Source organism: Chaetomium globosum, genomic scaffold (assembly GCF_000143365.1).
Source record: "Chaetomium globosum CBS 148.51 scaffold_7 genomic scaffold, whole genome shotgun sequence".
Taxonomy (NCBI): Eukaryota; Fungi; Ascomycota; class Sordariomycetes; order Sordariales; family Chaetomiaceae; genus Chaetomium; species Chaetomium globosum.
This window is the reverse complement of record NT_165982.1, coordinates 3110970-3128821: the sequence shown is the minus strand read 5'-3', so window position 1 is coordinate 3128821 and position 17852 is coordinate 3110970. Positions and strand designations below refer to the sequence as shown.

Below are 17852 nucleotides of genomic sequence, written 5' to 3'. Positions count from 1 at the left end.
AATCCGTGGACGAGTCACCACCGAAACTGGTGGCGATGTGAGTGGGGTCAACCATCTCCAGGTCCCTGCTCAACCCTCGGTTTTTTGGTTGCAGGGCCAAAGAACGAATCCACCGTCCTCTGCCGCTTGTCGAACTGGGCGCTGCCGATGCCACCTCGAGTCTTTTTCAAGCCCTCCAGGTGTCTAACGACATTGACACCAACCACAGACAAGGTGATCCGCGATCGTTGTGGGGGCGGTGTCGACGGTGTTGTGGTCGGTGGTTTCGGAGTCAGTGTCCTTTTACCAGACACCTCAGCCGAGTTCGAGCCATCCGAACCACTTGCCACGATCGCCCGCGCGGAGCTGACCCCAACGACGAGGTCGACATAGCCGGTATTGCTCCAGCCCGGCAACTTCCCCAAGCGGGCCAGCTCGCGAGCACCAAACCGAGCCAACAGCACCCGCAATAGCGAGTCGAGGATCAGCCCGTGCGCAACCACGACCACGAAACCCCCAGCAGCCACCCGCTCGGCCGTGAGCAGCGGCTCCAGGCATCCCGTCACAAACCGCTCAGCACGCAGCCGCATCTGCTCTCTAGACTCGGCCCCCGCAGCAGCCAAGTCCACGCCCCCCACACCAAACTTCCTGCCCTCAGCCAGCCCAAAATCCCGCTCCCTCAGCTCCGGCAGCGCTACTACACCCACACCCCCAGCCCCATCACCCACACACCCACCCCGATCCCCATCAGCCCCCTTCGCAAGCGCCTCAACCACCAGCCCCGCCGTCTCCCCCGCCCTCCTCAGATCCGACGCAAACACATGCGTGACCGCCACACCCAGCTCAGCCGCCCGCTGCACGAGATGGGTGCCGAGCCGGCGCGCCTGCAGCACGCCGTGGGCGGTGAGCGGCGAGTCGCGGGATCCGGCGCTGGAGAAGCGAAGGGGGGCGGGTTAGAGGTAGGTGGGTTTTGGGGGGGAGGGGGGCGTGGTTGTGGTTGTGGACGACATACTAGATGCCCGCGACGTTGTCGACGGTTTCGCCGTGGCGGGCGAGGAACAGGCGCATGCTTCTTTTTTTGCGGGGGTTGTGGTTTGAAAGGTAGTGGGAAGGGCCGCAAGGCAATGGAATGCCTGGGCTAAAGATCTTGCATGGTTGGGTGATGGACAGCACGCAAAAAGCGTGGTGTTCGTTTCCTTTCCGCGATTGAAGCGTGGTTAGGGAAGAGTTTGAGGGATCTTGGGAGAGGCGAAAATTTTGATTTGTAGGGCTTGGAGTGGAGCCCCGCTGGTTGGTGGGTCGATATCCTCTTGCGGAACCTGCCTTGACCCAAAACAGCCAAATGTTAAGCAGGGGATTGATTCTCCAGGTGACTTTCGACGAGAATTTGGGGTTGCATGTGCAATGGAAGGAAAACAGAGCAGCTTTCTCGCGTGACTCCGAGTATGGTATATGCTATATTTCGCTAATAGACATGCTCCGCTATCCCGAACTCCGTAACACCCAAAATCCCACCGCTAAACTCCCGCCGCCCACCTCGCAATGCAGCCCAAAACCAGTTATCAAAAAAAATAAAAAATAAAAGCCATTTTCCCAACACGACCCGGCTCAGTCCTTGATGTTGTCCGGGTGCCAAGGACAGTCCGGCTTGTGGGCACTGTTGTCGCTCTCCAAGATCTCCTTGTGGCTAGCGAGACAGTCCCAACAGAACTCGTGTTTACACACTGCGCCTATCAAACAACCATCATCAGCAACAACATCCGACAAAAATGACAGTAATAATAAAAAGCCGATATCAGAAGGGCAGAACTCGCCGCACCTGATATTCCAACGACGCCACCGCCACGTCCACCGTCCGGCGCCCCTCCCCGATGCGGCCCGCGCCACCTCATCGCTCAACGCCGCCCGCCCCGACAGCTGATGCTGTGGTCCGAGGTCCATACGGCGTTGCAGCCCCAACAGAACTGGGATCGGCATCTGATACCTGCAAAGGAGTCGCGCCTCCTGTTTTAACATCTATCGTGGAGGAGGAACGAAGAAGAAGGGCGGGCCGTGCGTCCCACTTGGGACCGCCCGCCGCCTGAGGAAAGGGGGAAAGCAGAAAAGGTAAGCTTACAGGTCATGTGCGCGCTGCGGAAGTAGTGTCAGCTCTGATCAATAACAGTATAACTGGTTGGTTGGGTTACTTACCATCCCTGGTTCTTCTCGATGGGCGCCTGACACCCGGGGCACGGCTTGGTGGTGCTCCCGACGGTGCGGGTGCTGGCCTCCTCCTCGAGCTTCTTGCGGGCCACGGCTTCCCGCATCTCGCGCTCCTTGGCCTGGCGCTCAGCCCTCTCGGCGGCCTCTTTCTCCTCCCTCTTGGCGCGCTCCCTGGCGGCGCGTTCCTCGGCCGCGACACGCTGCTCCTCAGCCAGCATGCTCTGGGCAAAGACACGGTCGGCGTCCTCCTGGGCCTGGCGCGCGGCGGCGGCCTGCTGGGCCTCCTCGTTCTCGATGTCGAAGCGGCTGCGGAAGTTGGCCGGGTCCGCGAGCAGCGTGTCGTACTCGTCGCACGTCAGGTTCTCGTGCCATGCCACCTTGTGGTGGAAGCACGACCGGTACTCACACAGCCGGCACGTCACGATGGGCGACGACGCTCCGCCCTCGTGCACCTGCCCGTAGCCGCACCCCGAGGTGCACCAGATGAAGTTGGGTGACGAGGAGATGGCGGAGCGGAAGGAGAGGGTTTGGTAGCTAGGTATGGGGTGTTAGGGTTTTCTGGTTGGGGCGAGGAGGAAAAAGCGAGGAAAGGGGAAGGGGTGCTTACCGCTCCTTCGTTTCGTCATCCGCAAAGCGTTGGACATCATCGTACTCCAACAGCTCACGGCATTCTGGGCACTTGATCTCGTTCCAGAGCCGGCTGCTAAGGTCGGTTCGGATGGATGTGGCAACGCAGACGAGGCACGCGGTTGGCTCGTGGGTGCAGGTCTTGGTGATCGCCGCCGTGGGAAACTCGGACACGGGCTTGGTGTCGGTGCAAATGATGCAGTCACGGTCCCCGCTGAGGATATCGGGCAGCCTCCGCTGGTTTGTGATAACAACCGTGGCTGTCTTCCTTGCGACTTGGTATCTTTGCCCAAACCTGTAAGAGTTAGCAGAGTGCCCAAGCGGAACCCATAACTTGGTACGTACCCAAGCTCGTCGAGTGCCGAGGTTGGGAGAGCATCGGCGGGTCCAGTCCGTGTCGGGCTACGCAGGAACGACATCGTCATGGCGTTCTGTCTGTCCTCGATGGCTGCCGCGTAGGGGTTGTTTGACCGGTTGGACTCTGTGCGGTTTGTGGCCGCATCCCCGCGTGGGAGTGTTTCCCCCGCCCGCCGTGCCCCCGTTCCCCATAACAGATCCCCGCCCCCAAGGGGGGTCAACGCCGCGGAGCGGTCCGCGAGAGGCGCCGAGGGTAATCTCGGATCCTGTGTCCGCGCCCCCCCTGCCGGCGTCACCGCGCTCGTGGCATCTCCAGCAACGCTTCCGCCATCCGTTGCCATACCTGGCGCGACGCTAGCCGTATCATCGTCGAAGTCTCGGAGGAGAGCAGCGTTGAAGCGCCAGAAGTCCAAGACGGCGGATCCCAGACCCCACGGATTTGGAACGGTCCGCTCTTGGTGCTGCTCGCGGCGTTGTTGTTGGTTCTGTGGCTGCCGTCGTGGCTGTTGTTGGTGGGGTCGTTGCTGTTGTGTTTGTGGTGGGCGATCCTCAACCAGGCCCCCCTCCGTGCGCCCCCCAACTTCTTCCTCCACATCTTCGTCCCAATCAAACCCGAGAATGGCTGGGTTTATGGGGCCATAGAAGGCCCTTGTTGATGGCACAGTTGCCGCCATGGTGCTTTTACCACCGTTCAACAGTGCGACCCAAGAAGGCAAACGCCAAAAGCCTGAAAGAGCGGTTTCCCCGCGGACGCTCTGGCGGCGCGGCCGAACCCTTTTGTCCAGACGCTCCTGTCGAATCGTAGTCAGCCACATGTGTTCCTGATAGACGATGCCGCAGATGGAGGTGTCAGCGTTGGGCATGGGGGTCACGAGTGCCAACGCGTGACGTGTGCTCGCCGGGGGTAAGACACGGAGGCTCGCGGGCTTCAGTGGTATGGACAGCAGGGTGAGGCTGTATGGATGCACGAGTGTGAACTCTTCTTCCTACCTGAAGTGAGGCTCGACCTAAACTGGCAGCGTAAAGTTGCAAGGGATTCTAGGAGCGCACGGTTGTTGTTGAGCGCTCAAATTCCTCCCGAAGGGTGATGTCGCTTGCTTCTAACAATGACTTGCACACTATTAGGTCGTCTGGTGCTACGCTTGCAGCAGTGAGAGTGAGGCTGCATTTCACCTCGATCAAAACTTACTGGGCTGTGCTTCGCCGCTACCACAATCTTGCTGGTGACAAGTAAAAGTTCTGAGGTTGGTTGGCTGCCGTTCAGTTCCCGACTAGGTTGTCGCTGGGAAGAACGCGGAGAGAAAACGGATTTCTTTGGACAGTTGCGTTTTCCAACAGATGGAAGGGAGAAAAGAACGGGAGCAAATGGTGGGGCAGGCAAGGTAAGTACAAGTAGGGAAGAGAAAGCCCAAGCTAAAAGCTGAATCGGCGATGATTATTGCTGCCAGCTGGATATTCCGAAATTACCTGTAATCGATACCCAACCACCTAGAAAGTTACCACACCTCTACCTAAGCCCAACAGTGTCAAGGGAGCGAGGCTCTGTTCAACCCCGGACTCACCCCCGAGTTTGGGTGGGGTAAGACGCCAGAAGTGGGGGAATTATTACGGTATTATAATTAGCATCGGTCAACCGAGGCGTATTTCAGGATGTTTCTGGGGACCACAGAGCGGCTATATACGGCAACAGGCCTACCTATTTTGCTACCGCCACGACCGCAAAACGATCGTCCTAGATTGCGATCTGTGTGGACACGGTACGGATGTTCACATGGCAGCATTTGTGCTCTATCTGAGTGTGGGTCTTTTGCTGTGTCTTACAGCACACAGCCCTTGAAAGTGGGGGTTGAAATGGTACGGTAAATTACAGAAACGTGAATTGCCCCCATCTCCCAGCATCACCACCTTCACCACCTCGACATCGTGATTACGTAGCTGGCATGGACGCTTGGACCTCCTGGCCGTTGAGCTATTGTTGTGTACATAGGTACATACAGGTCAGGTAGGCCGGGAGAAATTTCGGCCTTCATCCCCATTGCAGACCCCGCCATGGCCAGACACCGCCATCTTGTGCCCGCTCCCCCCTGTCGCGCCGTGAGAAGCACAGCTGATGCATGAGGGTGCGCTGGCCATTGGCAAGGAATCTCTCCCTCTTCTCCTCTGGGCCCCAGGCTACCAGCACCTGCTGCATGCGCACCACCGTCGGCTCCTTGATCACGTCCCCCTTGCCTACTTGTCTCATGTAGAGCGCCGGGACAATGGTGGCCACGTTATTGAGCTCCTTGTAGAGCTGCTCCTTGCTCGGCCGAGGGTCCAGCTTGGCCACGTTGAAGGGCTTTCGGTTCTGAAGTATGTTTTCGCATCGTAGCGTGTGCAGGTCGTCGAGGAAGTCTGGGCTCATCTCGAGCTCTTGGCGGGAGTTCCATAAAATGTATGGGTTTAGGTCAAGGTAGAAGTGGTGCGTCGACGTCATCAACTTCTCGTGCAACGCCACCGCGGGCTTAATGATGCCATCCTGGCAGGCGACGCAGAGCCCGTTCCAGTCCTTGTCCCTGCGGAACACCTTGAAGAGTAACGCCATCTCGGTTGTGAGCTCCTTAATCCGCCCGTGCCGTGAGCGCGCGTAGTCGGGCGAGCAGAGGACGGCGTTGAGGGCTTCGGCCCGCCACGTCCGCAAAGCAAAGAGGTCTGAGAACTTGCAATCAGCGTGTCTTCCACCACACAAAACAGTGTTTGGCGTGGTGGCCTACCTCGTTTGGGCTCGACGTTGGTCTGCATCTGGCCTTCCAGGAAACTGATGACCTCGACCGTCTTAGGGACGGCCCCGTAAAGAATCTTTTGGAAGATGTGGTCTTGCAGGAAGCGCATCACGACAGCAATGAGGATGTCGATATCCGTTTCGGGAAACATGCAGCCGTAGACCAAGTCGCCTTGGCTGTGTAAGTACCGCTTAAGCTTCTGAACGTCTGCCGGCCGTTGCTTAGCGGCCGCCAGAACGTCATCCATCTTATTGTCGTCGTCAAGAATCGGATCGATGAAGTTGGTGACCCAGTCAGTGATGCCGTTGACGAGATCATCGAAGTCCTGCTTCTTGTTAGGCCGGGGCCGGCCATGGTCCGGCGGGTGAAACAGCTTACCTGGCCCACCTCCTTCGGAGTGAGGTCTTTGCGGTAGGGTTGCAAGCTGAAGATGTGAGATCGCGCTTCGTCTAGCTCCGCCTTGAGGCCACTATTTTCCGCTTTCAGCGTCGTCGTCGTGTCTGCCAAGTTATTGTGGTCCATCACCGGCTCATTAGACCTGCTAGATCGAAGCTGTCGAGTTAGTTCTTCAGCTGCCCGCTCCGCCTGGTCGGCGCGGCTGTTAGCCTCTCTGAGCTGCTCCCGCAAGCTCTCCATCTCCCGCTGGACCCTGTCTTCCTCGTCTTGGTCTGGGCTGCGCTGTGGGCTAAGCGGTTCCATATCGTCTCGCGATAATGCCAGCCTTTGGGCGAGAGTATCTTGGTAAGCATATTGGGCCGCGAATAAGGCATCCTGAACCTTGAAACTGGGATACCACGGCTGATGCCACCTTGGATGTTGAACCTGAGGGGTCGGGAAAGCTCGGAACTGATCTGACCTTGGGTTGCCGCTGATGGCCGCATCAATACTGTCAGGGTTGGGTAACGAGGTAGGAGGACTGCGTGCCTCCATGATCGGCGGCGCTTGGCGGTGCAGCCCTGCTGGGCCTGCTCGTGTTTCGGTGTGCTCGTTCAGCGGGAGCTTCTCGGGTCGTTTTGGCGGCGCACTTTCATGGGCGGGAGGTGATTTGGCGGGTTCACCACCAAACTCAGGCTTGAGATCTTCCATCGGCTGGATCTTGGCCGACTTAGGGGTCTTGGGGGCCTTGGGGGACTTGCGAGAGTTCCGGGAGTTGTGCGGGGGGGCGGTGCTGCCCGGGCCGTTGTACCACTTTCTGCGGGCCATTTTTTTGGTTGGTCAAGTAAAACCGGGAGGGAGGACAAAGTATGGGCGTTTGGAGAAGAACCGTGTATGCGCAGGTACAAATTGCCTGGAGTACGTGCAGTGAGGCTGAGGGCGGGGTTATATGGGATCAACACAAAAGACGGGCAGTTTGACCCTGGGAACCGGAGCAAACGACGGAAACCGTCGAAGCTGGGAATGGTAAATGAATGAACAACAGGCCAGCATTCCCATCACAATCACTATTATGTGCATTTTGTCCATCTGACGTCAAGGACAGCTATGGGTACCTAGGTAATTACCGAATTTTTCAAAATCAGCTTGATCGGAGAGAAGCATCATGGAAAGAAATCGGCCCCGGTTTGAGATTGGGTTGCCCGGGATGAATGGAAGGGTCGAGATGCGCTTCATTGCATGTGGTGATTCATTCTTGGCAGTCGGGGGGCGCCACGATCGCTAGCGTGCTCCACAACCCCACTTGCCTTCTGTGGTCAACAGCACGCATCAGTCCACAGCGGGCAGCCTCACGATGCTGCCCCGCGATCTGCTCCACGTTTCCTCTGCCTATTCATCTATTCATCCGCAACCTCACAGTTTGCTGCACCCAGAGGCGAGTGGGAGATGTCGGGCCAAAACGGTTGGACGGAATCCAACGCAGTACCCGAAGCTTCGGAATTTCGGATCATGCGATGACGCGAGCACTCAAATGATGCGCTGTCGTGTCGGCAAGCAAGCAAGCAAGGAAGCAAGCAGAACAGCCCGTGGTTACACACCTGCCGCCTGCCCGGGCAGCCTTACCGACGGGCTTTTTTGTCGACCTTACCCCACCAGCCCACCTGTCAACCTTTGAACAGTTTCCCGCTGCTCCCAGCTTGACTGTGGGTGGGAGACGAAGCGCATTCGAACCTCGGGAAGCGAAACTGCATTAGGTAGCCCCCTCGGGCTGAAGTCTGACCGACGAATTGCGTTTAGCGATAGCTCGGGAGCCCAGAGGGGCGTCGTTGACGCTGCATGGCGGGGATTCCACCCACCAGGAATGGATAAGGACCCCCGCTGGAGGCTGTCCATTCCCGTATCATGACGCTGTGTGCCAGAACAACCCAGAAGCCCAGAAGCCCAGAAGCCCAGTCGCCCGTGGACGAGGCACTGCGCCGCCTTCGCATGTCTGAAGTGTGGCGTGAAAGGCACTTCCTTTCCGTCAGTTGATGCAGAGCTAGCACCGCTTTGGCCTTCGGTCGACCGAACAACCAAAGCACCGGACAACCAAACGCTCACACCTCGCATCTCAGCCGCTTTGTTCTCGGCTTGTAAACTCTCTGTTCATCATTACCTCTCCTGTATGTTATTCTCATCTCATCCCGACAGTTACCTACCTCCTCTGCCCCTTTCTCTGCCTCCGCACTTGTGAAATACTTAGTCTTCTTCTTTTTCACTGCCTTCTCCAACCACCTTCTCCGTTTGTACGTACCGTACATACCTACCTACATGTGCCTCTTTGCCTCTCGAGGTTCCCAACACCTCTAGCCGTTCGAGACACGCATCCATCTACAAAATACAGTTGTACACCATGGATTTCGACAAACTCAGCATCAGCGAACGCAAGATCATCGTCGGCATCGACTTTGGTACCACATACTCGGGCGTAGCTTGGGCCGAGACACAGCGTCCAGATCGCCGCGTTGCTGTCACCGTTTGGCCCATCTCCAAGACAACCCGCGAGGGCGAGTCGTCAGATAAGGTCCCGACCAAGCTGTGGTACGCCAATGGCAACGACAATCCGGATTGGGGGTTTTCCATCCCCATGAATGCGCCCTCAGATGAGGTCGTTGAGTGGTTCAAGCTGTTAGTTCTCACCACCTGCGCTGCCTCCATCACCGTTTGCATGCTGACTCGGCCAGTGACCTTGACCCCTCTCTGCAATCCATGGGAACCGCAGTGACTAGCGCCGCCACGCGGGGTGGCCGCAATGTTGACAAGCTTGTCGCCGACTACATGTCGGCACTTACTGACCATCTCATGTACACCCTGCGTGAGAAGCTGGGAGAAGGTGTTGTCAAGAGCACCGCCCTCGAATTCGTCGTCACAGTTCCCGCAATTTGGAGCGATTTGGCCAAAGACAAGACCAAGCAAGCCTGCCATCGAGCCGTTGGACCCCTCTCCCAAACCACCACGCCCCCAATTCACCTCATCTCTGAACCCGAGGCCGCCGCCATCTACGCCCTCCACGGCCTTGACCCCCACGGTCTTCAGGTGAACGAAAGGTGAGGCCCTCCACTGCCAACCCACGGTTGAGGCCGAGATGCTAACCAACGGGGCAGCTTTGTCATCTGCGACGCTGGTGGCGGTACTGTCGACCTCATTTCTTACACCATCACCAACCTCAAGCCCATTCTCGAGGTTCAAGAGGCGACCCCCGGTACCGGCGCCCTTTGCGGCTCCACCTTTCTCAACATGAGGTTTGCCAAGTTCCTCAAGGCCAAGCTGGGGAAGGCAGACGGATGGGATGATGAGGTGCTCGGCGATGCGATGGAGAGGTTCGAGAAAACGGCACGTTTCCCCCGTCCTGCCCCACCAATTTTGCCTTGAAGACCTTCTAACACCCACGCAGGTCAAGCGCCAGTTCACATTGCACGCAGCGGACGACGAAACATACACCATCCCAGTCGGTGGCCTCGCCAACAACAAAGAGCTTGGTATTAGCCGCGGGCGCTACGCCCTCAAGGTAAGCCTCCGCCCCCATCTCTGCGAAGCCAATTGGAAGCAGCCCCCCTTAACGAGCCCCAGGCCTCGGACCTCCGTGTCATCTTCGAACCCGTCGTGCAAGAAGTCGTCAAGCTTGTCAAGGATCAAATCTCGTCCTCCAAGGTTCCCATTAAAGCCGTGCTCTTGGTCGGCGGCTTCGGTGCCTCCAACTACCTCAAGGAACGCCTTCGTGGTGCCATCGACCCCTCCATCCAGATCATGCAGCCGCCCAACGCCTGGCTGGCTGTGGTGCACGGCGCCGTCATGAAGGGGCTGGCGCAGAGCGCGCCCGATCAGCTGACCGCTGTGCGGGTGCAGAACCGCAAGGCGCGCAAGCACTACGGCACCGAGTGGCGGCTGCGGTATGACGACAAGGTGCACCACCACCTACGCAACAAGAAGCACTGGTGCGGCCTGGACGGCTGCTGGAAGGTCTACACCATGGAGTGGTTCATCCGCAAGGGCGATGCCGTGTCGGAGAACGAGCCCTTCTTCACCAGCTTCGTCTGGACGGGGCCCGTCTCCGGGGGCCGCATCAAGAAGATCAAGATGGACATCTACGCCGACCGGACCGCGCGAGACGCGCCCTTGGCGAGGGATGATAACGTCACCCTGCTGTGCCATGTTGAGGCCGATGTCAGCCACATACCCGAGAATCAGTTGCATAGACGCAAGGGGAGTGATGGGAACGTATGTATCGCCCCCCCAGTTCGTCACTGTTATGTTGTGCTAATAAGTGGTTAGTGGTACTACGAACTCAACTGCAAGATTGAGGCAGTCTGTTAGTCTCTCCCTCGCCTCCTCCCCCAACCCCTGGAGATGCGGGTGACTTAGTGGCCCAAACTAACGTTATGGTTCCAGATCTCTCTGCTTCGACGCAGTACACCCTGTTGTACAACGGCCAGCGGTACAACTCGGTCACAACCGAGTACGTCTAAGGCCTTCATGCGCCGGGATTGGATTTTTGGGTGTATGGACGGCGTTCTAGGATCGGGTTGGTGGCGTTCATCGAGATTTTGGAAAGGAACATTTGGAGGATCGCCCGGTCAAGACGGAAGGCCATAGACAGAGTACCCAGGCCGTGAATCAACGTTTCGGATATCTTCGCCACCTTCCCTCTCAATATTTTCTTTTTTTTATTTCTTTTCAGTGCTTCCATTCACTTCGACTCCTCTCCCTCCCTTTTCGGCCATTACTTTTGTCCTTGTCTCTCCTGCTTACTCTTATTCCAGACTCCGAACGGTAGTTCGGGAACTCTAACACCAATAAAAAAACGAGGCCGATAAACCAGGATTTCGCAATGGGAGCGTTTAAAGCAGTCATTAATTATGTATAGGCACATATCAGGCCCTCCATCGGCCACCCGGCCTAGATCGAAAAACTTGTGTTCTTCACGCAAAGATTCTTGAGTCATGTCTCGGCAATTATCGTCAATGATGACGTTGGTATCAGGCCAGACTCCAGGTTGGTCACATGCGGACATTTACAAGTTCGGCAGTGCGGAAGATCAAGCACGTCAGAGGTTCCACCCATCTTATCTCGCTATAGCCTCGAGTGGGGAGCCGAGGTGGGCTGATTTATTAGCAAGATGTCTCCAAGTCGGGCGATGTTCTATATAAAGGGAGTTGACGCTTTGCTTGGCCCCCCGATCAACTCGAACACTCTGAACTAAACCAAAGCCCACGAAACCACAACCCCGAATCTATTTCATCATGGGCGTCCCTCTTCCTTACATTAGCAAAATACAAGCAAGATGTGCAGTGCGGTGTCATTGTCGGGCTCTCGGTCGATGACAAGACCTCCCAAGACGCCGCCACGGAAACCGCTTCACCCGTGGCGACCACCCTCCCCCTCTCGCCTACACGCTTTGTAACCATGCACCCGGCGCGGACAACCTTCGTCGCGCTTCAGCCTCCATCGCTGCCGGGAGCAGGCGAGCCCGAGACGGTAATCATCACCGTCAAGCCCGCAGAGGACGAAGCCGACCCGTTCGCTGTCATCGGCTTTGACATCACCTTGACGGAAGACTCCGAGCTGAGAATCAAGCCGAGGCGGAACAGGATCAACTTAGTCCTTCTGTCCACGAAGCTCATGAGGAGGGCGGCGATGGAAGTCGACCAATGTCGGGCTCTGCTGGGGAACCGAAAACGCTGCCAGCTGCGGAGGAACGGCCGGGACTGGTGCCCTGTTCACCGCGAATACCATCAATTCCTTCACAACGGGGAGCTGAATGACCGGAAGCACCTGTATGAGCAGGTCAAGCAATTCTTCTACATGGATAGCAACAATGATTCTTGAGGCAGAGGAAGTGCTCAAATGGATTTTGTGGTTGTTGCAGCTAGAGCTGCACCAGCTGAAACCAAGAACTGTGAGTGGGTTTGTGCACAGGCCAACCTGCAGGGCGCTGGCCCTGCAGGTGCCAACAATGTTGCCAACATCCGCGTCTACAACGGCATCCAGGCGTCCCTGGCGTTGCGCATCATGGTCACCGAAATCCTCTACGCGGGCGACGAAGACGACAACCACGGCACCTTTTTCCACATGACCAAGCAGAACCGGGCCAATCTGTCCCAGCAGCTGTCCTGGAATCGGTCCGACGGCTCGAACAGGAGGCCCATCTCAACCTTCATCGATGACTTCCTTGCCGCGGCGAGGGAGCGGGAGGGCAAGCCGGAATCCCGCAGCGTGTGGGCAGACAGCGCCGTCGTGAACCTCGCCGACGTGAGAACCATGCAGGCCTTCCAGACCCAAAGTCGGTACCCGTCGGTATCCGAGCTGTTTGGCGCGGCCGGGTCGCTCGAGATGCGTAACCACCTCCTCGAGAAGGCCAGGCTGAACGGGGACCTCCCGGACCTGCCCCCACGACCGACGCCACAGGCCCCTGTGGTTGTAAAACCGCTGACTGAGGAAGAGGAACGGGAGTATTGGGTGAAACGTGGTGCTCAATGTTGTATAGACACGTCGGATTGGTAATTGTCACATGAACAGCAGATGTAAGGAAGCCAGGATTCTCTGTGTATGGGAAGGAACCTTGGATAGAGCGTAAGCGCGAACAATTCCGCTGTTGGAGCTAGTTTTTCAAATACCCTATAGACCACCTTTTTGGCTAGTTACTATCATAATACCACAGATACTTTTGTCAGGTGCTCATCGGCTCATGTTATATCCATCAGAATGATTATTAGGAGGCGTGATATGATTGCATGCATGGGTTCGACGAGTGTTGTCTTTATTCTCTATCATTCTATGCTCTCATCTATCTCGTGTGACTGACCCCAGCCCTTTCTTCTTTTTTTGGTTGTTTTGTGATTTTCTTCCTTTTTTTTTTCTTTTTTCTTTTCCGCGTAACGCCCTGCCCCTGTATCAATTCCGCCCTGCCCCCCTATCAATTACCAAAAATGTGGCCTAGGGTTTGCGCGGAGGGCGAGGCGGCCTTTGGGTCTCGGCAATGTTCTCGTTTTCGCCCCGTTGCTTCTTCTCCCAGGCCTCGATGAGCCAGCCGAGTAGCGCCCTTCGGGCCTGTGTGTTCTCTGCCCCAGTGCAGGGGACCAAGGTCCCCTTGAGGATGGGGCGGTCGGTCGGTTGGGGCGGTGTTTCGAACACACCTAGGAAGAGGTATTTGCCGTCGTAGAGGCTGGCGTACCGCGTCCCGTAGGTGGGGATCTGCACATAGTTTGTGATCTGCTTGATGATGGACAAGATGGACAGGTTGGCAAAAAGAGTGGAGTTCTTGACCCCCGGCTCGCGATACATAGCCCTTTGGAACTCTTCCGCGTCGATTATCCCGTAGTTCTTTATCTCGAGCATCGCAAACGAGCCTGTCGTGGCGCCCCATGACCTCCAGACGCGGTCGACTCGGGCTAGGTTACTGTACTGATACTCGTTCGTAACCTCAACGGGCTGTGCTAGAGTCGCGCCCAAAGCGTGGCTCACCGCGTAGGTGAGATGAGTCGACGAGTAGGTGACGATATCAGCCTCTCTTCTGACGCGGAAGGTAGGTTCGAGTGTCGGGGTGTGGCGGGCTGACAAGGCTTGCTTGACCGAATTTTTGGAGAGGTGGGCGTTCGCGATGACTAAGTAATGGTTGATGTTGATCGGCACCCAGTATTCGGGCGGGATGGTCTGTCCGACGCGTGCGCTTGAGTCGCCGTCACTTCCTGGCTTGAAATCCGCCGCCATGTCTAGAGAGTGCAAGGGTTCGTAAAAGGCTTGAAGCAAGGTCGACTCCGAACTTTTCAGTTTAGGTGTGGACTCGTACAGCTCCGCCGCAGGGAGCAACGACTTGGGCAAAGATTCGTTGGTTGGCCGAGACGGGAGTTGCTGGCTAGGAGAGGATGATGCACTTGGGTGCAAAGATCGCGGCTTGGGCGTCGCATCGGCTGAGCCAGGTGCTGACCGAGTAATGTGATCTGGCACCTGGGAACCTTTGGGCGTCGATTGAGTGGTAGAATGGGGTTGAGTGTGTATTCTTGGGTGTAGAGTTGCCTGGTTTGGGCGTCAAATCACTTGAGCTCGTCCCTGGGGACGATCGAGTTTTCTTCGCAGGCGACGTCCCTGGCTGCCCCGAGGGCGACGGCCGCACGGGCAGCTCCACACTCTTTCCTGGGGATGTCTTTTGTGGCGCTTTCGGTGGGGAAGGTTGGCGACTTTGCTGGCCCTGTCGCTCCGGTGTTTTCGGACCTGATGGCGTGGAAGGGCCGTTGTCGTGAGCCATGATGGGCTACGGATGACCTCGTGTGTTATCGACAGCGACGTTGGATTGGCGGTGGGGTGGTGGACAAGGACAAGGGGCGAAGGTTCGGCGGTAGGGCGGGGGAGTGGCTTGATGTCTTGTACAACAACACAGTTTGCGGTCAGCAAAAAAGCGGATGTGTATGCTTGCTCAAGCAGTGTTCTTTGGTCTCTTTGGCTTTTGTTGTTTGACTTTGAGAGAAGGGCGTGGGTTGGGAGGATGGTTTTATATCGGCTCTCAGTGCAAGCACTCTTGAGCTTTAGCCGCCAGAGTCTTGTCTTGCTCTCCTCTCGATCACCGCCTCCAGTATCAAGGTTCCAAGGCCGGCCGCCCCCTTCTGCTAGTTTCTGGCCGGCCACTCTCCTGAAGGGAGCACGGTGACGCTGAATTGTGGCAGGCCCAGCCATTTCTGGACGCCCAACTGCTTCGACCAGGTCTCGAACTGGCCACAGGTTACCTACACCCAGGGCACAGTACGTCAGGTAAGGTAGCCTCGAGGCACAGAAAGGCCCAACATGGTTTGGGAAAGTTGTTGAGCGACCGTGTCGCCGTCGCCTCTTGGTTGGTTCCCCTTACGCACCAAGATAGGGGCTCAGAGAGCTTGCCCCCCTTTCCCCGCCTCTTGTCCCAGCTCGTTGGGACAGCCGCAAGCCCGAAGTATCTTAGCTCAGGTACCTAATTATCACACTCATCTTGTTCAGCAGGTTGATCCTGAAAAAGACGACTGTCGCGGAGAAGCCAGTGGACGAGTCACAGACAAAACGGTTGCGGTGGCCTCTACGAATCTACGACTCCTAGTAGCACTGGAGAAAGCCATTACTTCGTACGCATGAGTACATGAGCACGTTGAATGTGGTATGTTTCTCGTTCGTCTACATATAAATTCCTAGGTACGTGGTCCTCGGGAGCCTTGGATTCGAAACCCCGACGGTGAAGAATCTATTAGAAGCCCGTGACGCTTCCAAGCGGCCGTTGCCGGCCAGGGACTCAGGGGCTGTTCGGGGGACAGGGGACGTTCGAATTTCGGAAGTCGGCGCCGGGCGGCCCAACGATATGAGGCACCCTTCGCACATATTTGCGCTGCACGCTAATTACCCTAAAATAATCACCGTCTTCTCAAAGGCCCCGCCCCCAAATGTTTCAGTACCTGGCCTTTGCGGCGCCGTTCCACGGCTCCGGGTCGATTAGAAGTTGCCAACCGAAACAAAACGATGTTAAACTGACAGGACTCAAACGGATGATTGGTGAACGGGGAAGCAGCCCAAGCCTACATTGCAGCTGAACTCGTCTCATATTGTCTCATATAATCTTGTTTGGTATGGTTTCGTCTCGTCTTGTCTCATCTTTTTGTTTACCTTTTAGGTCAGAGCGGTCAGGCGGCCAGGGTGGCCAGGATGTCTAGCCGGTTGGTGGCACCTTTTCAGCTTTCTTAGACTGTGTGGTTGGACGGTTTGGTTGGTCCCACCGGGGGTTTGGTTTTGCCGCCTCCTAACTTCTAAGTACCTAGGTAGCTAACCACCAACCACCCACCAACCAACATTAAGTTTGCGGGAACCAGTTGCATCTGCCCACATCTGTTGACAGCGTTCAAACCTGGCGTAAACACCCGATGCCGATGCTGGTGATGTTTCTTGTCCGTTTCTCGTCGCAATTATACTCAACCGGAATCATTGGATTTATCTTTTCACCAACACGCACCCCACTCGGTACATACCTGGTACCTAGTCTTCAGTCACCGCAACCATGCCATCCTCGGATTTAAGCGACGGTGAATTACGAAGACGCGCTACGTCGACCATATACCGAGAAAACAAAACCCTCCGCATCCGTGAACATCTGCCGCCAGAGCCATTCACGGGCGACTACGGGCCTAGTCCCCGTCCTGAAGTCGACTGGTCCCCATGGCAAGACGTACCCTATTGGCAAATCGACCGTGTTGAATTCGCCCTTGCCAACCCGCCCATTGAGACGGAGCCCCCGACCGGCCCTGAACGGACATTAACCATCGGCCGGACCCTGACGCGGCCGTCCCGTGGCGGTATCAGTGTTGTCACTTGCTTCCTCGATGGGGACCGGTCGGTCGAGTACGTGGCCAAAATTTACGATGGCGTCGACTACCTCTTGAGCGCCTGGGACGATGGAACTGAATATGAAGGCAAAGGAGGTCACCTTGATTGCATGAAATGGGCAGACAGGGACTACAGCATTGAGGCTTGGGCCTATAGGACCATGCTGCCAGTGATTGGGAATACTGGAATTGTGCCTGCCTACCACGGGTCGTGGACCTTCGCGCTCCAGACCGACCAGCCGGGCCGGCAGCGATGGGTTCGCATGATCTTGATCGAACTCGTCCAGGGCGAATGCATGCTGGATCTTATGAACCGGGGGGAAAAGGAGCCCGGCAGCGGAAAGATGGATTACGCCCTCCTGCCGCCAGAGGAGTTCCGCCTCCGCGTCCTCCAGAACATACTCGAGGCCGAAGTTACCATCTGGAGGGAGACTGCGGTACTTCACAACGATATCGAGCCGCGGAACATCATGGTCAAGCCCGATGGCAACATCGTCATCATCGACTTCAACCAAGCCACTATCTACGACTTCATCCTTTACGACCTCAAGCACCCAAAGGATACGGATCCCGATTCCCTCCCCTTGACGCCTATCGAGTGGCATTGGCCCCTCCCGAAAAGCTTCGACAAGTGGGCGAGGTGGGTTCCCGAGAAATGGCTCGAGGACAAGGAACTGAGCGCCGAGTGGCTGATCTTAACGTACCGAGGCTCGCCGCGCTTCGAGCCAGCCAGCGCCGGTTTCCTGGACCACCCTGTCCACCTACGCCGGAGCAAACGGGTTCAGAAGTTGCTGGAAGGCCTGGGCCGCAAACCTGGCTGAGATGGACTAATACGATGGGCCTCTTGTATAGGGTGGAGTGGCAGGGAATGGGAGCAGGTAGAACTTGAGCGAGTCACGGGTGTGAAATTTGGACATGGCACTTTTCAGCGTGTGAGGTATTTAGAATACAACTATGACACAGTCAAGGAAACCTCAGATTCTCACCACCATCGTAGTTTTTTCAAGGCACAATTTCTTACATGTCCCCCTCTAGCGCCGCCCTACACCACCGACTTTGAACCAACTCGTAATCACCACCTCCTGATCTCTGGCCAAGACTATTACTTAATACCGGCCGTACAACGTGTCAAACCAAGAAACTCAGAAGGTTTCAGGAGGGGATATTGATTACTTTTAAGGCTCGG

At 56.7% G+C, this 17852-nt stretch overlaps 7 protein-coding genes across 7 annotated transcripts; 3 read left to right on the top strand and 4 right to left on the bottom strand.

The window, feature by feature from the left end:
• Window positions 1–47: 47 nt before the first annotated feature.
• On the bottom strand, window positions 48–1047 carry CHGG_10571 (uncharacterized protein; the record flags this gene model as incomplete). Its single annotated transcript, XM_001228497.1, has 2 exons — window positions 48–909; window positions 992–1047. The coding sequence occupies 2 exons, from the start codon at window positions 1045–1047 to the stop codon at window positions 48–50; spliced, it is 918 nt and encodes a 305-aa protein (XP_001228498.1).
• A 540-nt stretch (window positions 1048–1587) lies between these two features.
• CHGG_10570 (uncharacterized protein) lies at window positions 1588–4028 on the bottom strand (the record flags this gene model as incomplete). The annotated part of the gene is made up of 5 exons (XM_001228496.1): window positions 1588–1709; window positions 2096–2109; window positions 2170–2715; window positions 2789–3103; window positions 3154–4028. 5 exons carry the CDS (start codon window positions 4026–4028, stop codon window positions 1588–1590), a joined length of 1872 nt encoding a protein of 623 aa, XP_001228497.1.
• Window positions 4029–5191: 1163 nt separating this feature from the next.
• CHGG_10569 (uncharacterized protein) lies at window positions 5192–7127 on the bottom strand (the record flags this gene model as incomplete). Its single annotated transcript, XM_001228495.1, has 3 exons — window positions 5192–5853; window positions 5916–6255; window positions 6312–7127. The coding sequence occupies 3 exons, from the start codon at window positions 7125–7127 to the stop codon at window positions 5192–5194; spliced, it is 1818 nt and encodes a 605-aa protein (XP_001228496.1).
• A 1564-nt stretch (window positions 7128–8691) lies between these two features.
• On the top strand, window positions 8692–10951 carry CHGG_10568 (uncharacterized protein; the record flags this gene model as incomplete). Its single annotated transcript, XM_001228494.1, has 8 exons — window positions 8692–8966; window positions 9023–9385; window positions 9443–9675; window positions 9788–9846; window positions 9903–10556; window positions 10611–10647; window positions 10728–10794; window positions 10855–10951. The coding sequence occupies 8 exons, from the start codon at window positions 8692–8694 to the stop codon at window positions 10949–10951; spliced, it is 1785 nt and encodes a 594-aa protein (XP_001228495.1).
• A 790-nt stretch (window positions 10952–11741) lies between these two features.
• CHGG_10567 (uncharacterized protein) lies at window positions 11742–12839 on the top strand (the record flags this gene model as incomplete). The annotated part of the gene is made up of 3 exons (XM_001228493.1): window positions 11742–12122; window positions 12205–12234; window positions 12327–12839. 3 exons carry the CDS (start codon window positions 11742–11744, stop codon window positions 12837–12839), a joined length of 924 nt encoding a protein of 307 aa, XP_001228494.1.
• Window positions 12840–13271: 432 nt separating this feature from the next.
• Window positions 13272–14580, bottom strand: CHGG_10566 (uncharacterized protein; the record flags this gene model as incomplete). The annotated part of the gene is made up of 2 exons (XM_001228492.1): window positions 13272–14290; window positions 14547–14580. 2 exons carry the CDS (start codon window positions 14578–14580, stop codon window positions 13272–13274), a joined length of 1053 nt encoding a protein of 350 aa, XP_001228493.1.
• A 1761-nt stretch (window positions 14581–16341) lies between these two features.
• Window positions 16342–17487, top strand: CHGG_10565 (uncharacterized protein; the record flags this gene model as incomplete). Its single annotated transcript, XM_001228491.1, has 1 exon — window positions 16342–17487. The coding sequence occupies one exon, from the start codon at window positions 16342–16344 to the stop codon at window positions 17485–17487; it is 1146 nt and encodes a 381-aa protein (XP_001228492.1).
• Between the last annotated feature and the right edge of the window lie 365 nt (window positions 17488–17852).